This window comes from Prunus mume, linkage group LG3 (assembly GCF_029339155.1).
Source record: "Prunus mume cultivar Tortuosa linkage group LG3, ASM2933915v1, whole genome shotgun sequence".
Taxonomy (NCBI): Eukaryota; Viridiplantae; Streptophyta; class Magnoliopsida; order Rosales; family Rosaceae; genus Prunus; species Prunus mume.
The window spans coordinates 4,961,242-4,981,122 of NC_142700.1; the positions used below are offsets into that span (position 1 = coordinate 4,961,242).

A 19,881-nucleotide genomic window follows, 5' to 3' on the forward strand; every position below is an offset into this window, starting at 1 on the left:
TTTATTTTTATTACAAGCGATATTAGGGAAGGGACTCGGGACTCAAGGCTCGAGAGCAGGGTAACTACTCTTAATCATTTTAAGTTTTGTAACGATCTTCTTGGCGCCGAACAATTCAATTTCAATTAGGGCTTGGTTAAGCATTTTAATGAAAACAACCTGTATTTGCTCCCACTGGACTGGACTTTGTGAGAATTAAGTATGTTTCCATGACGGGCCACTCCAAAAAGAAGTAGATATTTCTAGCAAACAACTCCAAAAAGTCCACTCCCCACTGTCCATGATGGTACTTTATCGTTTTTATGCATTTAGAATTATAGTTTACTTATCATTTTTTTGTCATGAAATTACTTTTATGTTTTTACTTTTGCGCATTTTTCATGAACATGCAAACAGAAGTCCTTATTTGGATGCACATTTGAACAAATTAGATGCCCTTTTTTTAAAATTTTCTTTGGATGTATTGATTCGGAAGTTCAATAGCTCAAATGTTTTTGTAAATGTACTTTTATCTTTTAAAAATCTAGAAAACCGATAAACAGCCCCAAAAAAAAAAAGAAAAAAAAGAAAATATATATTTTAGAACTCTAAACAACTCTTTTAAAATCTATGATAAAACTCTAACAAGCAGCATCAAAATCAATCTAGAAATTCAATCAAACTCTACGTGGAGTTGATAGAAATCAATTGAACTACATTGAACTCTACAAACTTTATAACTTCATTTATCTCTTTTAAAATCTTAATTGAATACACCCCTAAGCTTGGGAGAAGGTTTCAATGCAAGACCATACAAATTAGAAATTACAATACAAACAACATCTCCGACTCGCAGTCAGATATTGCCTCCAAACTATAAACTGAGAAGTGCAAACAGTTTTAGTTCCTCTCAAGAATTGCCATTGGAAGACTTTGTTGTAACAAGGAAAGCATGGGGTCGATTGCAAAGAAAGGGTTGCAGCAGTACTTGCTTCAGTATCAGCATCATCGTCTCAGAACTAAGGTCAAATCCCATGTCTCTGTTAATATCACTTGGATTGTTTGGTTCAGTCCAATTTTTGTCACTTGGGTTTACTTTGATTTAGACTGTTTTCCGTTTAAACTCCTGCTTAGTTTCCCAGAAAGTTGAAGGAAGCCAAAAAAAATAGAATTTCTGAAAGTTTAGGTTGTTTTCTCATTTGAGTTTTCAAAGATATTGTCTTTTAAACTCAATTATGACGGGTGCTTGTGATAATTCAGTTTCTCTGAGGTCCTAGCCATCAAATGCTGTTAATTGGGAATTTTTGGTGATACCTTCTTTTCTTATTTTCTTATTCCAACTGGCAATTACAGTGGGGTTTTGTCAGCGATCAGTGACATAGTGTCTCGGAAGCTCACCGGGGTTCAGAAACATCAGTTAAGACGTCTGTTTCTCAAAGTGGTAAGCTCCCCATTTTATTTTTTGGTTTCTTGGTTTTCCAATTACACAGAATATTCTGTATATTTGATTTGTGTATCTGTGTGCGCTCGCAACTGTGTTTTCCTTTCTTCTATTCTGTATAATTGGGTACTAAGCAGTTAAGCTAAATGAATGGGAAAATCCCAATTTCCAACTGTAGCTTACTGATGCTCTTTCTGTTAGATCATTGTCACACACACACGCACACATTTCATTTGCCTAAACTCATAGCCATTGTTCGACCTTAATTAGAATACGTTTTCAGCTAGATTTGGTCTGAATGACCAACATAACACATATGAACATGATTACACTGCAGTGCATTTCAATTAGGTGGATGCCTATAACCTCACCCTGCAAATCACACCCCTGACCTGGGTTTTGGATTAAGGCATGCAGTAAAAGAAGATAGTATCACTAACCCCTTTTACAAACTAGTGTAGCAAACATAAAATATGCCAGTAACGTGACAAAATGCAAAATATACAGCATTGTTGTCAGGCATGATGACTAAAACTCATTATGCATCATAATTACAATCATTATTGGGTGATATATACGTTTTTGTTTTTCTTAGTAGATTCTGTATCTCTAAGAAGTTTGGGCGGATCTTCAGGACTCTATTAGCTTGGCCCTGAAGTATTAATGTGCAGAAAGAAAGAAGAGACTATAATGTTTGCTATGAGCATAATTGTCTATTGCTAATATGTCAATTTTGATGTGTACAGGTAATATTACATGTGTTTTCCATTGTAACCTTGCATTTCTGCATGCAGCTTGTTGGAGCTGTTTATCTTGGACCATTTGGGCATTTCCTGCATTTACTACTTGATAATATTTTCAAGGGGAAGAAGGATTCAAAAACAGTAGCCAAGAAGGTAAGGCTACTCTACTTGCCATCACGCTCTGGTTTTTGGTTGAGAAATCCATCCTACACTTCATATTAATTACAGCCATCGTTATTTAAGTGCCATAACTTCTGATCTCTTCCTCTTCTTAAACCAAGAGGGTTGTGCTCATAAAGAAGAATTCATTGGTCGTTCTAAAATTCCTAATCAAATTACTATGGCTTGGTTGTGGAGAGTAATTATATAATGGAGAGTGCTAGCAACCTTCTCTCTAACCTTCTCTTTTGGATATTCTCTCTTTTTCTTATGACAAGTGTCAATTTCCTTAACACTTACAATGTCATTAATACATCATACAAACTAGTTTTTCTTTTCCAAGTTTACCCTTATTAAATGTATTAATTTTTTTTTAATAACAAGCTAATTTTTTTTTTTTACAACTTTCTTACCACCTTGTTAAAAAAATTAAATAAGAAAATAAAAACTAAAGTTTTTTTCCCCCTAAAGAGAACGTCTGTTTTTGTTAAAAACAAAATAAAGATGATAACATCATCTTGAAACAAACTTTATTTTTAAAGAAAAAAAAATGATGTTTTTCCTTTTTTTATTTATTATTATTTAATTTTTAATATACAAATTTATAAATAAATCCAATCTTAGACATGTATTTATAAAAAAACCCAAACACTATTTAAACATAGAAACACACCCAAAATCAACAATTGTATATTTTTTGGGTGTGTTTATAAATGGGTTTTGAGTGTGTGTAATGATGGGTTTTGAGTGTGTTTATAAAGTGTTTTAGGTGTTAGATTTTTTACAAATTTATAAATAAACCCAATTCTAGACATGTATTTATAAAAAAACCCAAGCACTATTTAAACATAGAAACACACCCAAAATCAACCCTAAAGTCAACTTTTTGGGTGTGTTTATAAATGAGTTTTGAGTGTGTAATAATGGATTTTGGGTATGTTTATAAAGTATTTTGGGTGTTGGATTTTTTTATAATTTCAACCTCCATTTTGGGTGTTTTAGTGAAACTCCCTAGATTTTTTTATAATTTCAGCCCCCATTTTGGATGTTTTAGTGAAACTCCCTTTTTAATAATGTGCTAAAGAAGTTGTAACAAAATTTGAATAAATTGAAGGAAATATAAAAGCCAATACATTTTAAGAGGGTAAACTTGAAAAACAAAAACTAACTTGTGTTATGCATTATGACATTGTTTTAAGTGTAAAGAAAATGACATTTGTCATGGGGAGCAATGAGAAGATCCAAAAGAGAATGTTAGAGAGAAGGTTGCTAGTATTCCTCTTATAATATCATAACTTGTGATCATCAATTGTTTATGTTTGACATGTTGGCATGTGAGAAATACAGTAGTTCCTATCAGCCCTTAAATTTGATTAAGATCTAAGCGTTGTATGACTTATATATCAAATTGTAATATAATTAGTCAAAACTCTGAAAGTTTCAAAGATAGTCAGCCTGCAAGAGGCATGTTAGCATGTGGACTATGCTGCTTATTGTGTGAAATGCAGGAAGACCCTGGATGCATGCGAAGAATAAAATTAAGGACTAGCTGTCAGTGCACTACACATTGTGGACGGTATGATTCTATCTCCATTGTGATTTTATTTTTTTACTAAGACAACATCAGGAAACATTACACATTTTAAACCTTGACGGATGAAAATGCAGCTCTGGACTGCTCTGGTTGGATAAATCACCAGTATGTGCCACTCCATCTACGTGTCGTCTTCCACAGCTTGGTCGCTTATGGTACAAGCTATAAGCTTACTCTCCTTTTTTCTCTATAATATACATGTTATTTTTCGGTTCCTGATATCTTATCTCGATTCATTAACAAAATGGCTGGCCTTTTCAGGGGAATTTTCCAAACTTACAAGCAATATATGTGGCATTACCAAAGGCTAAGCGACAGAAATTATTCGATTGGACTCAGATAATTTGTGCTCCCTCCAAGTTACTTCTAGTTACATAATAGTAGATATAATAAGTCCTGGATCCCTAATCTTGTGAACATAATGTAATGAAAGATTTTGAAATTATAGTAAAGCAGGATGTTCAAAGATTAAACACTAATAAGAAGGATAATTTATGAACTCGTTAAGTTGTGTAAGTTTGACTTGTTTAGAGATAATGTGGGAAGAGTTGTATACTGCAAATAAAGCAGAAGCCACCACTAATGTGGAACCAATAATACGTACTGTAACAATCCACAAAGTGCTACACGTCTCATAATAATTTCACCAAATTACGTGTTGGTTCACCAAACACAATAGGAGAATCAAACTCACTCATTAGAATCCATGGGAGCTCTCAAAGCAAGATGCAGGTCAATCATAAGTGTGTCGCGGTTTTGGTCTTGAATTCATTTCATAATCTCTAACCCAATATGCATTCAACTCTTTCAATTGCTCATATTTTGCATGAACTTGGCAAGAAAAATGCAGAGTCGCACAACAAATTTCCTATTTATCCCCAGGACAACACTTTTATGATAATCTTCAAGAAAGCCGAACAATACTCTATTCACTTTCTCATTATGCTCATAAGTGTATTCATGGTCACAATTGCACAAGAGAGAGACCAATGTATGTGGAAGATATTTAGTCATAGCATCGTAATGATCAAAAAACACTTCTAAAACCCGGTGGGAATAAATCTTAGAAAAGCCAAATGGTCTCACCTCAGTCACGCAGATAAGACCACCACTCATTGGATCAACAATTGTTGCATATAGTAAAACATGTTTCAGAAGTTCTAACAATTCTTCTCTACTCGCCTTTCGTGAGACAGATAATATTCAAAGCGAAATGTCCACCTATTCTATTTTGATGTGCTGCGAAGACATAATCTTTGTTGGTGTGGATTTGAGGTTACACTTATGGCACTAATGCATTTATCTTGTGAAAAAGCGAAAAAATTATTCAAAATCGATTACAACATAGTTGCAACAATTGCAGAGATTCGGTCAATGTAAAGCATCGATAACTTATGTGAAAGAGAATGGAAAATGCAATGGACATAAATGGGAGTAGTGGAGACATCCATCGTGCAGCAACATTAGCCCAAGAATATATCCGAACATGGAAATTAGTGTTTAGAAAGTCATTTTACATTCTTATAATTAGATGAGAAAACAATAATGAGAGCTTTCGTCCTTATATTTACCTCGTTAATATACCTCAATGTATAATAACGAGGTAATTATAAACGAAAACTCTTATTATTCTCACATCCAATTATAAGAAAGAAATGGCTTTCTAAACACGATTTCCATGTTTGGATATATTCTTGGGCTAATGTTTGCATGATGGATGTCCCAACTACTCTCATTTATGTCCATTGCATTTTCCATTATGTCTTTCACATAAATTATCGTGCTTACATTGAACTAATCTTCAATTGTTGCAACTATGTTGTCGATTTTGAATAATTTTTCGCTTTTTCGATCAAGATAAATGCATTAATGTCATAATGTACTCGAATCCACACCAACAAAGATTGTGTCTTCGCAACACACGAGAATGGAACAAGTAGACATTTCACTTTTGAATATTATCTATCTCAGGAAAGCGGCGAAAGAAGAATTGTTAGAACTTCAAACAGCTTTACTATATGCAGCAATTGTTGATCCAATGAGTGGTGGTCTTATCACGTGACTGAGGTGAGACCATTTGGTTGTACTAAGATTTATTCCCATCAGGTTCTAAAAGTGTTTTTTGATCATTACGATGTTATGGCTAAATATCTTCCACATACGTTGGTCTCTCTCTGGTACAATTGTGACCATGAATACACTTACTGAGCATAATGAGAAAGTGAATAAGTATTATTCAACTTTCTTGGAGATTATCATAAAAGTGTTGTCTAGGGATAAATAAGAAATTTGTTGCACGACTCTGCATTTTTCTTGCCCAATTCATGCAAAATATGAGCAACTGAAAGAGTTGAATGCATATTGGGTTCGAGATCATGAAATGAATTCAAGACCAAACCGCATGACACACTTATGACTGTGCCTCTTGCAGTTCGAGAGCTACCATGGATTCTAATGAGTGGGTTTGATTCTCCTATTGTATTTGGTGAACCAACACGTAATTTGGTGAAATTATTACGAGACGTGTAGCACCTGGTTTGTGAATTGTTACAATACGTATTTAAATTATGTATGTGTGTGTATATATATATACATATGTTCTTTCGAATGAAAAAGGTTTGTTTAAATTATATATTTGTTCATTATTCCTTGGATGCTATTAGATGGTTATTGGGTGCTTTATATACATATATATTAATAACATGGATTAGGAGTTTAGACGTGGCATTCTTACATTGTTTTCTTGGAGAGATATTGTTCTCTTATCTTAATTTGGAGATATATTTAAATTAGTATGTTGGAGGTGGCTTTTTCCATTAAATTAGTTGATGCATTACCATGCATTTGGACAGCTCATGCTTACAATTTGGTGACTAGGCTTTATCTTAGCTTGAGGAGGAGTTTATAAGTTCAAACCGCAAACCAACCGACTATTTGTGGTATGGTGATTTTTTTATCGATTAACAGTAAAAACCGATTCGAATGTTTGGGGAATTAGAGGCATTAGGTGTGTTAGAGTGGCTAGACTCTATCTATAACACAACACAACACAAAAGCAACAACATAAAAGCATATTAATAACATATTAAACTCAACCAAATTACAACACAACAAATTAAAGCTCAAAACAGATTACCAATTAACAGATTCCAAATTTAATTTAATAGATTCAAATTTCATTCCAAGTGCCAGATTCAAGCTCAAAACATTAACATACAAAACAGAGTTTAATTCAAGCTCAAAACATTAACATACTAAAAACAGAATTTAATTCAAGCTATGCACAGATTTACGGCTTACCTCTGCAAAACCAAATGCTCCAACCTCCAAAACGTTAATTCACTTCAGCAACAATCCCTGCAAAAATCAAATTTGACATTAGAAATTCCCAAGTACCAGATTCCAAAACAGATTACCAAGTGCCAGATTCCAAGTGCTAGGTTTAATTCAACAGATTCGAAATTAAATTCAACAGATTCGAAAATACCAATTAACAGATTCGAAATTACCAATTATCAACAAACAACAAAGAAATCCAAGGGAAATGCACCAAGCATAAATAAAATGGGAAAAAAAACAAACAAACAAAGCCTGCCCAGATGCATATTATCAACTCAAAATCAAAATTATTCATCTCCAAGAAGAAAAACCAAACCTCATATCCAAAAATAAGGCAAAATGAGTTCCTTATTTAGAATCATCTTCAGCGAAATTAGATATCCGGAAATACAGTAAATAATTCAAGTACATAATTCCAATTTTGACAAAATCCTGAGTGCCATTGCTTGACATTTAGATGAAATTGGAAGTTTGCTTTAAAAAAATTCCAAAGACGGTATGATAGATTTGTTATAGTCCATGAATATGCACTGCAAGCTCCACCTGTGATCAAATGTTTAGGAATGGACTCTTAAATATCAATGACTGAAAAATGCACAGCTCAAAATGAAATCAAGGGGAAAAAGATACCCAGATGAAGAACATAAAAATAAAAATAATAGAACAAAGATCAATCCAACACAAACAAAAATACGAATACCAGATCCACGAAGGTCAAAAAACCACAAAATCAAAGAAACCCAAAAACCCATTACAAACATAAACATTTACACGCAGATAGAGCAGAGTAAAATGAAGGGAACAAAAGAAGAGAAGGTTTAGAAATTACAACCTTTAACATGAACAGGGTCAAAAGCAATGAAAGAGAAGAGACAGAACTGAGATCGAGAGAGAGAGGAGATGAGTTCGAGTCTGTGAGAGAGAAGCCGTGTTTGAGAGTTGAGAGAGAGAGAGAGAGAGAGAGAAGCCGTATTTGAGAGAGTGAGGCCGCGTAAGGAGAGAGGAGAGTAGTTAGGTTAGGTCTGAATCTGATCGCACAAGGAGAGAGGAGAGACTTAAATAAAATGCAAATTTAATATAAAAAAATAGTCGCGGTTTGCGGTAACCACTATTTTCCAAAATCAAATACCACAACCGCAATCGTAATTGCAGTTTGGTTATTAAAACCGTAATTTTTTATCGGTTTTCAGTTATTGCAGTTCCAATGTGGTACAATGTCAATTGGTTTTTGCGGCTTTTCGGTCTAAAATGCCACTCCTAGTTTCCATGAAGGAATCTTAAAGGGTCATGCTATCCTAGGATGCCAACTTATATACAATCTCTCTAATAGAGAGATAGTACATAAATTGATCTCTAAAAATGATCTTCCTAACATATTTAAATGAAAATTGTAGCACTAAACAATAATAATAATGAGAAAGGTTACTGCTTATTAATACTGTTGAAATGATAACAATTTCTTTAATATACAAGGGGGCGTTTGGTATCCTATTCAAATATGGAACTCAAAAACTTTGATTTTTTAATAACCAAAAGATAAATGTTCAAACCCCCAGTATGATTTCCTTTGAAAAAAGTAAATGACGAAACCATTCTCTTCACTTACTGACTCTGTTAATTCATTCCAAGGTAATTATTTTGTTGATTTTGGGCTAAATCACAATCACTGCCAATGCGAACGAAGCTTCTTCATCAACACAAAATCAAGAGAGTAAAATATATGTGGTTTGCATTCCAACATACCATACCATGGAGTATTTTTAACATGGATGACATTCGCATAGATGATGATCATGGATTTTTTTTTTTAAAAAATTTCTCAACAGGACCATGTGAATCATGATGATGGGTTTCCATGAGGTATCACATTATGAACCTGAAAATTGAGCTGGATCGTAGGACCCAGCTTTCAGACCAAACCGTAGCTGCAATAATTATTTTTGACCGTATCACGCTAACTGGATAAGGCTAACGTAAATAACTTTTTAGCCCTGTACAATTTCTCATAGATGTGGAGTCCTCGCACCTCTATTAGAGAAATAGTACATAAATTAATCTCTAAAAATGATCTTCCTAACATATTTAAATGAAAATTGTAGCACTAAACAATAATAATAATGAGAAAGGTTACTGCTTATTAATACTATTGAAAGGATAATAATTTCTTTAATATATAAGTTTCGCTTGCAACTAACTAAATACTGATCATCAGGCGGGCCCTACAAAAATAAAAAATTGCACCTAGTCAAAGACCTTTTCTCTTTGACTGTCTCACGCCAATGGCGCTCTACTGCAATTGCTGGGCTAAGGTTAACTGCGCCTCATAACTTTTTCGCCACAAACTGCCATTTGGTTTGAAATTCTGTTGCAGACATTTCCGATTTTCCACGCCTTATATAATTAACAATTAATTTACGCCTTCTTTCCAAGCAATTCATTTTCAAAGCGGGAAATATTTTTGCTAATTATTTTAACTTAAGGTAAGGTATACTGTTATTACCATTCTTAACATTTAATACGTATCCATTAGCATAATAATAATTAACTATTTGTGGAATCATGTATGCAACATTCAAAATTCAAATGATGTTCATAAAGATGTGTTAGGTTATAAGTGCGTGTGACGTGTCGGCGAAAGGGGAATAGCCAGCAATTTATTTTATTTTCAGATACTTTATTTATTTATTTCTTTTTTGGTCTGATTATTCCATAGAAACTAGAATCTGTTCAAGAAGGTGGAGCAAGGCGATTCTATTCTTGAATTTCGTACATTATTGGTGGCCCCTTATTCGGATAAAAAAGAATATTGATCATACAAGATTAAAGGTTAAACGAGATAATTATATATATTAGGTTCATGACTTGAGTTGTATTAATTAGGCATACTAGACATTCTCTAGATAACGGTTTTAACCGTTATTTTGTTCTCACCTAACAAAGGCCTAAGGTAAAATTATAATGAATTTCAATTAATCCTTAATTAAAACATGCATATGAGTCATATGACCCTTAAACACCCTTTTTAATTTCATGTGGCTCTTTAATTACTCAAGACTTGGAGAGCAAATTCTTCTAGACCTCCTCAACCACATTGGCAATGGCAATAATGGCAGGTTAAACTTAAGCAAATGGGGTGAGAACAACTCAGCTTGGAAAACTGAAAAAGCTTGGAAGTGTGAAGCAACTTTTTTAAGGATGCATAGGATGGGGTGCTTAATAAGTAAAGAGCAACTTTTTTAAGGATGCATAGAATGTGTTTCTAAAGTCCATTTCATATGAGGTATTTTTATAATTTGGGCCCCTATCCCCCTTTAAAATATTAGTTTATTACTTTCATGTTACTAAATTGTGATATTTTAGAGGTGATAAAAATTTGTGATATTTTAGAATTAGTTCAATAAGGGTTTTTTCTTTTTTTGGATTTTGAATGTTGAACCTAACTTCCATTCAAAATCCCACAAATCGCTTCCTTAGTTAATCAAAATAATAAAAGAGAAGACACTTCATGAAATAAGAATAAAAATATATTAAAATTGAAATTGAAATAAATAAATAAAGAAAAGATAAATAGAGTTGATAGAACTAATGGAATTTGTTTTTTTTTTTTTTTGGGTTAATGCAAGAGATAGTTTAAATTATGCTAATTTAGAGAAGAATGGATCAAACTTGGGTGTAAGAGGGCGGACACATTGCCTCACATCAGCTAGAATTAACATTTATTTATTGGACAAACAATGCGAACCAAATTGAATTTTGAGGAGAAAAATGTGACATAGTCAAGTATACATGCTCTATGGTCCAAACCAAACCTTGCTCAGCAATCAAGGTTATGATTGGTCCAAAACTTCCAGGAGGTTCTTGGCAAATTTTGTGCTCACAGCCTTTGCAGTCACAGTCACAATAACAGATTGCCAATGCAATTTCAAGGATATAGGATGGTACCTTGGTGACGAAGTTCCATCTTTCCAAATAATATTCTAACCTAGTACTGCTTTTAGAAGGGAAATCATTCTGATTCCTCCTCACTCAGTCAAGTATGCTCTCTGGTCTAAATCTTCCTCACCAAGGGCTAAAATTCCCCACCATGAGAAGTATAGCTGCCCCACTGGGCCACAGCCCAGTATTTCCCATGTGAACTTCTAGAAGCTTCTTGGCCAAAACTTCTCCTAAGTATAAGGCCTTTTAATTGGTCCAAAACTTCCAAAGGCTGTTGGCCAGAATGTCCAATTTCAACTAAACTTAGCTCCTTGATTCACCACCCCTAGCCAAATTGAGAGTACAACGGTGTAACACCAATTTGACTTATGAACTTTGAAAAACAAAGTTAGAAGCGTTCTAAAAACAGATAATGTCATGTACACATTTATTAACAACATTGTCAACTATGTATCTCAAGTTCAACATCTACCTATCTTACTAAGTTGTGAAAAATATTGTCAGTAATCTGGTAGTGATTTTCACTCTTATTATGTTGGTTTGCACTCCTTCCCTTGTTTTTATACTTCAATTTTTCTTTTGTTTACTCAATTACCAAAGTACAAAAGTAAGAGGAAGGAGTGCAAATGGATACAATGAGTGTGAAAATCGCTACCCTTCTTCGACACCTCCTTTTTTCTCGAAATAAAAGAGGCTCATTGCCATCACATTAGGAAAAACTGTTATAATGCTATTGCTGCGAGGCAGGGAATCATGACAGTCGTTACTCCACATATGCGCCAGACACAAAAAGTGACAGAGAAAAGCCTATATGGAATAACTGCCATGACAAGTTTTTTTTTTTTTTTCCTTGATAGAACTGCAATGACAAGTTTTTTTCCCTTGCTAAAACTGCAATGACAAGTTATTTACTTGTGAAAAGGACTGAAAGATTGAGACCATGTGCACCAATCTCTCACCTCTGTGCTCTTCTTTCTCCTATATATAGTGGCTTCATGAGCTTAATAAATTCGCATCTTACATTGACAAGCTAGCTAGCAGTTGGTATTTTGAGCTTACATTTCAAATTCAGGGTGAGACTCATTTTTCTCATTTGCATTGTTTTTTTTGTTCTTTTTTAGATGTTACTTTCACTTAGTTCTTCACAGATATATTAATATCAATTATTATTTTCTGAAACAGAAGTTGTGATCAATTAGTCACCATGGTTAAGACAGTTGAGTTGTATGGATTTTGCTCTGTTCAGTCTCCAGAAGCAGTGACAGAGTTTATGGAGAAATATACTGGAAAAGGAACTGTTTATGCTGTGAAGGTCTTCCACAAAGATGGAAAAGCAAGAGCTTCTGCCATAGTTCAATTCACACATGCCGAATTTGCTGACATGATACTGACAGTTGCCGGAGATCATCTTGAAAAATGTGTGCGGTACGGGAATTCTTTTCTGAAAGCTAAAAGATTGAAGCATGACATGTTCTCCAAATCAGTAACCTTTCAACCTAGCATGGAACTTGTAAAGCTGCACTTTGGATGCCAGATTTCCAACGAACAGTTTTCAGTGCTTTGGACACTATCCGATGTTTCAGTGAAATTTGGGATGATACTTAAACATTTCTACTTCTTTTTCTCTTATGATTCTATTGAATACAGGCTAGAAATCTCCTACGACAATGTTAGCCAGATTGAGCTGCATCGTCCACATGGTCAACTTGCAAAGTTCCTTCTCATCCAGGTTTGGTTCCCCTGTTCTAGTATATATTAATCTGCCATGCATCCTCTCTATACTTACTTTGAATGCTGTTGAAACAGGCTTTTATCTTCCTTAAACATAGCATAATCACTATATTATGTGTGGCACTTTGGGGTGAAAATAGTTGACATTTTTCTCTTCCTTTGTTTACTCTTGCTAGTTACGTGGTGCCCCTCGGATTTGCAAGGAAGATGTACCTGATATGAACAATATCGAGGAAGCTTCTGCTACTTACTGGGTTCGAGAAGTAGATTTCACTCCATCATGCAGAATTGGGCAATCTTCTGCTGTATGTTTGGAGCTTCCACTTAGGTGGATTCTTCCAAATCTAGGCAGCAGTTTTGTTCATTATAAAGCAGATGAAGGACGGTTCGTTTTGGAGAGAGGTAGCATTTTCTCCTGTGACTCAGATCTTGTTCCTATTGTGCGTCCACCCCTAGGCATTAAGTTGCCATATAAAGTCCTGTTCAAGATAAATTCCTTGGTTCAGCATGGATGTGTTCCTGGACAAGCCCTTGATGCCAATTTTTATGAGCTGGTTGATCCTACTAGAATAAGAATTGAACATATAGAGTGTGCCCTGGACAAACTATTTCACTTAAAAGAGTGCTGCTATGAACCTGTGAGTTGGCTCAGAGAGCAGTACAGAAAGTACCAGACATGCAAGCAAATTCCCGAAACGCCTGCTATTTCTTTGGATGATGGGCTGGTGTATGTACACAGGGTACAAATAACACCATCTAAAGTATATTTCTGCGGTCCAGAGGTAAATCATTCGAATCACCTTTTCCGAAAGTATCCTGAAGATGTTGATAACTTTCTTCGAGTTTCTTTCGTTGATGAGGACTTGGGGAAGATGCGCTCGGCAGATTTATGTCCACGTGCTGCAGAACAGCAAAGGCGAACTAGAGTCTATGAAAGGATACTTTCTACTCTACGAAATGGCATAGTTATTGGTGAGAAGAAATTTGAGTTTCTTGCCTTTTCATCAAGTCAATTACGAGGTCATTCTGTGTGGATGTTTGCTTCAAGAAGTGAGCTCACAGCACAAGACATCAGAAACTGGATTGGTGATTTTAAGGAGATTAGAAATGTGGCAAAACATGCTGCCAGGCTTGGTCAGTCTTTCAGCTCTTCCAAGGAGACTTTTAGTGTTGGTGAGGATGAAGTTGAAGAAATTCCGGATGTAGAAATTGAAAGGGATGGAGTTGAGTATTGTTTTTCTGATGGAATTGGGAAAATATCTGCTGAATTTGCTGCAAGGGTGGCAAGAAAGTTCAAGTTAAGTTGTACTCCATCCGCCTTCCAAATTCGATATGGTGGCTATAAAGGTGTTCTGGCAGTTGATCCAACATTGTCAAAGAACTTGTCGTTGAGAAAGAGCATGTGCAAGTACCAATCCAACAACACAACACTAGATGTTCTGAAATGGAGCAAGTACCAGCCTTACTTCCTTAATCGAGAAGTGATTACCCTTCTGTCCACCCTCGGAGTTCCAGATGACGTTTTTATGGAAAAGCAAAAACAGGTTTTGAATCAATTGGATGGTGTTTTAGCTGATCCATTAAGGGCACAGGAAGCACTGGACTGGATGTTTCAAGGAGAGACCACCAACATTTTAAAGGAAATGGTTTTGTGTGGTTACACACCAGATGCAGAACCATTTCTGGCAATGATGCTACAAGCATACTGTGCATCAAAGCTTCTGGAACTGCAGAGCAAGACAAGGATATTTGTCCCCGATGGAAGATCTATGATGGGATGTCTAGATGAAACTGGAACATTGGAATACGGTCAGGTATTTGTGCAATGTTCTCCCCATGGCAGCCAGCAACTCCATGATACTTCCTCCCATATCTTCAGTGGCAGCAGTTCAAGTGACAGCAGTTTTATCGTTGAGGGAAAAGTAGTGGTTGCTAAAAACCCATGTTTACACCCCGGAGACGTGCGTGTTCTTATGGCTGTCAATGTGCCGGCATTGCACCACATGGTGGATTGTGTTGTTTTCCCGCAAAAAGGAGAGAGGTAAGTTTGCATTTGATGAAATTAGAAATATTTTCAGATAGTGTTTCTTTGCTTGAACTATTTACTGACTATATTTGCTTTTTGATCAAATCAGACCACATCCTCACGAATGCTCAGGAGGTGATTTAGATGGCGATTTTTACTGGGTCAGTTGGGACCCTGATCAAATTCCTCCTTGCCAAGTTCAACCCATGAATTATACCCCAGAACCAACTATGAATTTGGATCATGATGTTACAATGGAGGTATATATTTCCTTTTGCTCATTGTTGCCTCTGTCGTATGAGTTCAGTTCAAGACTTGATGTGCTATTGTGTTTGTTACAGGAAATTGAGGAATCTTTTGTAAACTACATAGTCCATGACAACTTGGGGATCATTTCAAGTGCTCATACTGTCTTTGCAGACAGAGAGCGAGACAAGGCTATGAGTGCTCCATGTAAAGAGCTCGCCAAGCTCAACTCCCGCGCTGTAGACTCTCCGAAAACTGGCGTGCTAGTCAAATTGCCATATCATCTACGTGCCATAGAGTACCCAGAATTCATGGAAAAGCTTGACAGACCCACCTATAAGTCGAAAGGTGTGATCGGGAAGCTTTTCCAACAGGTGAACGATCATGTTGAGCTTGTATCTCATTTATATTCAAGCTCTCTTAAATCCTTCACCATGGAAGTGGCTTGGAAGTGTTATGACCCTGACATGGAGGTAGATGGGTTTGAGGTCTACATCAATGAGGCCATCAATTACAAAAGGGAGTACGACTACAAGCTGGGAAACCTGATGGAATATTACGGCATCAAAAGTGAAGCAGAAATACTAAGTGGGAATATCACTCAAACATCCAAATACTTCGATAGAAGAAAGGACTTTAAAGAAAATATTGGTCACGCTGTAAGGTCATTGAAGACAGAAGCTAGGGGCTGGTTTCATGAGAAGCAGGGAAGTGATATTCAGTCGAATGTCAGCAGCAACAGCAATGATGCATATGCAGCAAAAGCATCAGCTTGGTACCATGTTACATATCATCCTCATTACTTCGGTTGCTACAATGAGGGAATGGCAAGGGAGCATTTCCTCAGCTTTCCATGGTGTGTCTTTGACAAGCTCATCCAGATCAAGAGGGATAAAAGAAGTCTCTAAACTTCTTTACATATGTTATCACTGACGCGCCATTCAACTTGAGAAAGTAAGCATCAGGTGTTTGTTTGGAAATTTGAAAGATACTCTTAGCTGTTGTGTTTTCCCTCATAAACTTAAGTGTGTTATGAATGTGGTTATGTTTTCTGTAAGCAACTATAGTACGTAAATAATAAATATGGGTGTGATTACTTTTTTAGAGTGATGTGTAACTGCTGCAGATCATTTAGAATGTGTTTCTCTCATTCATTCAAGGCATAAGGCATTCCTCTGCCATCCCAGAGGGATAAGCAAGCTGCCATGCATTTTGTTTTTCTTGCTTCCAAGTAAATTAAAGAACACACATTAGAATTTTAAGTTTTATAACAATCTTTTTGGTGCTGGAACAATTTAAGTTTCAATGAAGGTTTGGTTAAGTTTTTTAATGAAAACAACCTGTATTTGCTCCCACTAGACTTTGTGAGAATTAAGTACATTTCCATGACAGGCCACTCTTAGCAACAATCAAAGAAAAAGAAGTAGGCATTTCTTGCAAACAACTCCAAAGAGGAACAAATAAATAACATGTGTATATCAGCACAAACGTGTGATTAAAGAGACTGTTGATACCTAGTTTAGTCATGGCATTTTCAGCTGCTAGTGCATAGACACAGCTTCTCAGTTTTCCTCCGCTAAAACTACGTCATTGTTAGTTGAGAGTGTACTGCCACATGTATACGATAATATGAGCTCCTGTCAGGCAGGCATATAGTCATACAGTATAGCTTCAAGTCAATGGTGAAATTTATTTTGCTCAATAAAGTCAAGGTTTTAAGGCATACAACCGATACACATGGTAGCAAGGGAGCATTTCTTGTTCCATTTATAACTGGACTGAAGCATGAATGCCAAAAAGTTCCAACAGTGAGACACTAAACAGTGGAATCTAGTGTCAAACATCTACACACGTTGAGGAAAAAAGACACGACACTGAATTGAAGTCACATTTATTCCTAAATGTAGAGAGACAAAGATTTGAAACAAGATACTGAAACCAAATTCAGCACAAATGGATCAGTGGCGCTTCTTCCCTGTTGCTAGTTCCCAAGCCTGTAATATGTGGTTCACGATTTCCTCTACTCCATGACCATGCTTCACCTGCACAGGGTAGTTCACTAGCATATAACTCATGAACGTGAAAATTTCAAGAACAGACCTACAAAGACAAATCATGAAGAATTGCCTTTCTGGTACAGTTTGAAACTCAACATTCCTAACATGATGGATTGGGGAGTAGGGACAGGGTCACAGTGTCTCATTTGTGACAAGAAATGAGCAAATACAGCTTGTATCACATTTCACGTTGAGCAAATTTTACGTTAACACAATAATTTACTGTAATAGTACTACTCCAAATATGAAAGTACAAATATCAAGTTCCCATCATGTTCACAATGTTTCAACCAAAATCATGTTCACAATGTAAAAATGCTAGTGATTGAATTAATGGTATAACCAACCAACCTGAGCAAAGACAAATGGCCCTCCGTCTCGCATTCGAAGTGCATCACGTTCCATTACGGCCAAATCAGCTCCAACTGCTGGTGCAAGGTCGGTCTTGTTGATCACCTACAATCAAATGTTAAAGGCGTCATTCACATACAAATCCCTGAAATTGGTACACATGACAGATATGGTATCCACAATAGCTGTAGCAATGAATATCAGAAAGCACATACTAGTAGGTCAGCTTGGGTGATTCCAGGACCACCTTTTCGTGGAATTTTATCACCACCAGATACATCTATTATGTAAATGATATAGTCAGCCAGTTCCCGACTGAAGTTCGCAGCTAAATTATCTGCACCAGCACAAACTCAATTGGATAGTATTTCAAAAGAATAATAAGAACATGCATAAGAAAGCTCAATTCAGCCAATGGCTGATTGTTGACATACAAAACATTCCCATTCATGCAACTGTACAATAAGCATTTCTGCCCCAACTTAATCTTTTCAAAGCTTTGCATTCATCAAACGGCATTTTTCTTTCATACCTAATTCCAGATAACTCCATAAAGCCATTTTTTTCAAGTTTATTAATGCAGTTCCATTGCAACCCTCATCACCATTAGTCATTTGTAATAATCCAACTTAAATGATCAGGTCAGATCAGCTGAACATAAGCTATGACCAGTCATCTAATTGCTTCTGAAAAATACCTCCGCCTGATTCACAAAGCAGTATGTCTGTCTTGTACAAGTTAGAAAGCTCCTCGAGAGGGCCTAGATTAATGCTGATGTCTTCACGAATTGCAGCGTGCGGGCATCCCCCAGTTTCAACAGCACGTATTCTTTCTTCAGGAAGTGCCCCGTGTTTCACCAAGAACTCACCATCCTCTTTTGTGAATATATCATTTGTCACCTGCAATTGTTACACATATTATCTTTCGTCATGCAAGGTTTTACATCCTACATCAAGCTTATCTTTAGCCTTGCCTCAATCAACTTGAAACATGGGCTTTCAGGTCTTTGCATACATTAGAAAATACTATGCAAGGCTACAATATGATGTTAAAAAGATATAGCCAATTAAACCTTTGAAATTATATAAAATAGTAAATAATAAAAGTTACTCACAGCAGCAAGACTGTACTTGTCACGCAAAAGCGTACACAGAGCCAGCATCAAAGCGGTTTTCCTGTATGGCATGAAGCAGCATTCATCAACTCTCACTAAATAGTTTGATTCACACTAGCAATGCGATCTTCACGACTAAGAAAAGTAATCCAGGCACGAATTTTGAATCAGGAAATACTCAAAGCCATTCAAAATGAATCAAACTAAGATATCAATAGCTTATGCTATACAATAAGGATGTTTATATTACTTGTACACTATCCAAACAACTGAACAATTTCCAGGGGAAATCTGGGGAAAATAATAGAACCCCAATTGATGAAATTGAGAAAAGATATGCACAAAACAGATGAGTCAAAAAAAAGTGAGGAGATTGTAACAGGCACACTACTCAATCAACAAAGAGAAAATCTGAGCTACCCACTAAATAGTAGATACCTAATAACACAAAAGCTGAATTATGATAAAAGTAAAGTGTCAACATTTAAATCATTCATTTCTTACTCTTTTTAAGCTAATGATACAAATTTATGATTGTGATATTATTCTCAATAATGCAAAATAGAATACAAATTAATTAAAGGGAGACAGAGGAGATAGATACCCACTTACCCAGTACCAACTGGTCCACCAATGCCAATAGTAAAAGCCCTTTCACTGAAATTCCTGGTGAGAAGAGGTGGAGCTCTTCTGCTGAAGTAGCCAGGGGAGTATATGGGTTCGTGCGAGTGTGGCGCCAGCCCATCATGGCTATGGTACACCTTCCCATCTGGGCCTACCCATGAATTTGTTCCTGAACTCCCATGGCTATGATCATGCTCATGATCATGATGGTGGTGATGTTCATGGCCTTGGTTGTGGTGGTCATGATCATGATGGTGATCAGCCATTGACCCTACAGTCTGCAGAAGTTCTACTCTGGTTCAAGAAGAGCGCAGGAAGAAAGAGGTATCTGGTTGGGTTGATTGGCCATATGCATTATACATTATAAGATAACTGGCAATTAATTTACCAAAACGCCCTTAGTTAATAATTTAAAGGTAAATTCACTATTATATCCAATATAGGGGCTCAAATTATAAAAATACCTCATATGAAATGGATTTTAGAAACACACCCAAAACTCATTTACAACATAACAAATAGACTTTTAACTTCTTATAAA

At 35.9% G+C, this 19,881-nt stretch overlaps 2 protein-coding genes and 1 long non-coding RNA gene across 5 annotated transcripts; 1 reads left to right on the plus strand and 2 right to left on the minus strand.

Moving 5' to 3' along the window:
• Window positions 1–697: 697 nt before the first annotated feature.
• Window positions 698–8,288, minus strand: LOC103325109 (uncharacterized). Of its 2 annotated transcripts, none has more exons than XR_016125063.1 (3): window positions 8,088–8,288; window positions 7,217–7,273; window positions 698–4,279 (listed from the first exon to the last, which is right to left on the minus strand). It is a non-coding gene; the product is annotated as an uncharacterized LOC103325109 (long non-coding RNA). The 2 variants fall into 2 exon arrangements; XR_016125062.1 differs by having other exon boundaries at window positions 698–4,282.
• A 3,934-nt stretch (window positions 8,289–12,222) lies between these two features.
• LOC103325194 (putative RNA-dependent RNA polymerase 1) lies at window positions 12,223–16,305 on the plus strand. 2 transcript variants are annotated; one of them, XM_016793091.2, is made up of 5 exons: window positions 12,223–12,264; window positions 12,374–12,920; window positions 13,099–14,963; window positions 15,058–15,208; window positions 15,290–16,305. In XM_016793091.2, exons 2-5 carry the CDS (start codon window positions 12,396–12,398, stop codon window positions 16,100–16,102), a joined length of 3,354 nt encoding a protein of 1,117 aa, XP_016648577.2. In that variant the 5' UTR covers window positions 12,223–12,264; window positions 12,374–12,395; the 3' UTR covers window positions 16,103–16,305. The 2 variants fall into 2 exon arrangements, with proteins under 2 accessions (XP_016648577.2, XP_088904424.1); XM_089048298.1 differs by having other exon boundaries at window positions 15,058–16,305.
• A 555-nt stretch (window positions 16,306–16,860) lies between these two features.
• On the minus strand, window positions 16,861–19,682 carry UREG (urease accessory protein G). The gene is made up of 6 exons (XM_008227243.3): window positions 19,329–19,682; window positions 18,717–18,777; window positions 18,300–18,501; window positions 17,818–17,939; window positions 17,603–17,707; window positions 16,861–17,236 (listed from the first exon to the last, which is right to left on the minus strand). Exons 1-6 carry the CDS (start codon window positions 19,604–19,606, stop codon window positions 17,153–17,155), a joined length of 852 nt encoding a protein of 283 aa, XP_008225465.1. The 5' UTR covers window positions 19,607–19,682; the 3' UTR covers window positions 16,861–17,152.
• Window positions 19,683–19,881: the final 199 nt, after the last annotated feature.

Coding starts and splice junctions, on each gene's coding strand:
- UREG (XM_008227243.3), bottom strand. CDS start 19,606: ATGGCTGATCACCATCATGATCATGACCACCACAACCAAGGCCATGAA. Junction 18,778..19,328: donor GGTGGACCAGTTGGTACTGG/GTAAGTGGGTAT, acceptor CATGCCATACAG/GAAAACCGCTTTGATGCTGG. Junction 17,237..17,602: donor GGCCATTTGTCTTTGCTCAG/GTTGGTTGGTTA, acceptor TACCCTGTGCAG/GTGAAGCATGGTCATGGAGT.
- LOC103325194 (XM_089048298.1), top strand. CDS start 12,396: ATGGTTAAGACAGTTGAGTTGTATGGATTTTGCTCTGTTCAGTCTCCA. Junction 12,921..13,098: donor CAAAGTTCCTTCTCATCCAG/GTTTGGTTCCCC, acceptor TACTCTTGCTAG/TTACGTGGTGCCCCTCGGAT. Junction 14,964..15,057: donor TTCCCGCAAAAAGGAGAGAG/GTAAGTTTGCAT, acceptor TGATCAAATCAG/ACCACATCCTCACGAATGCT.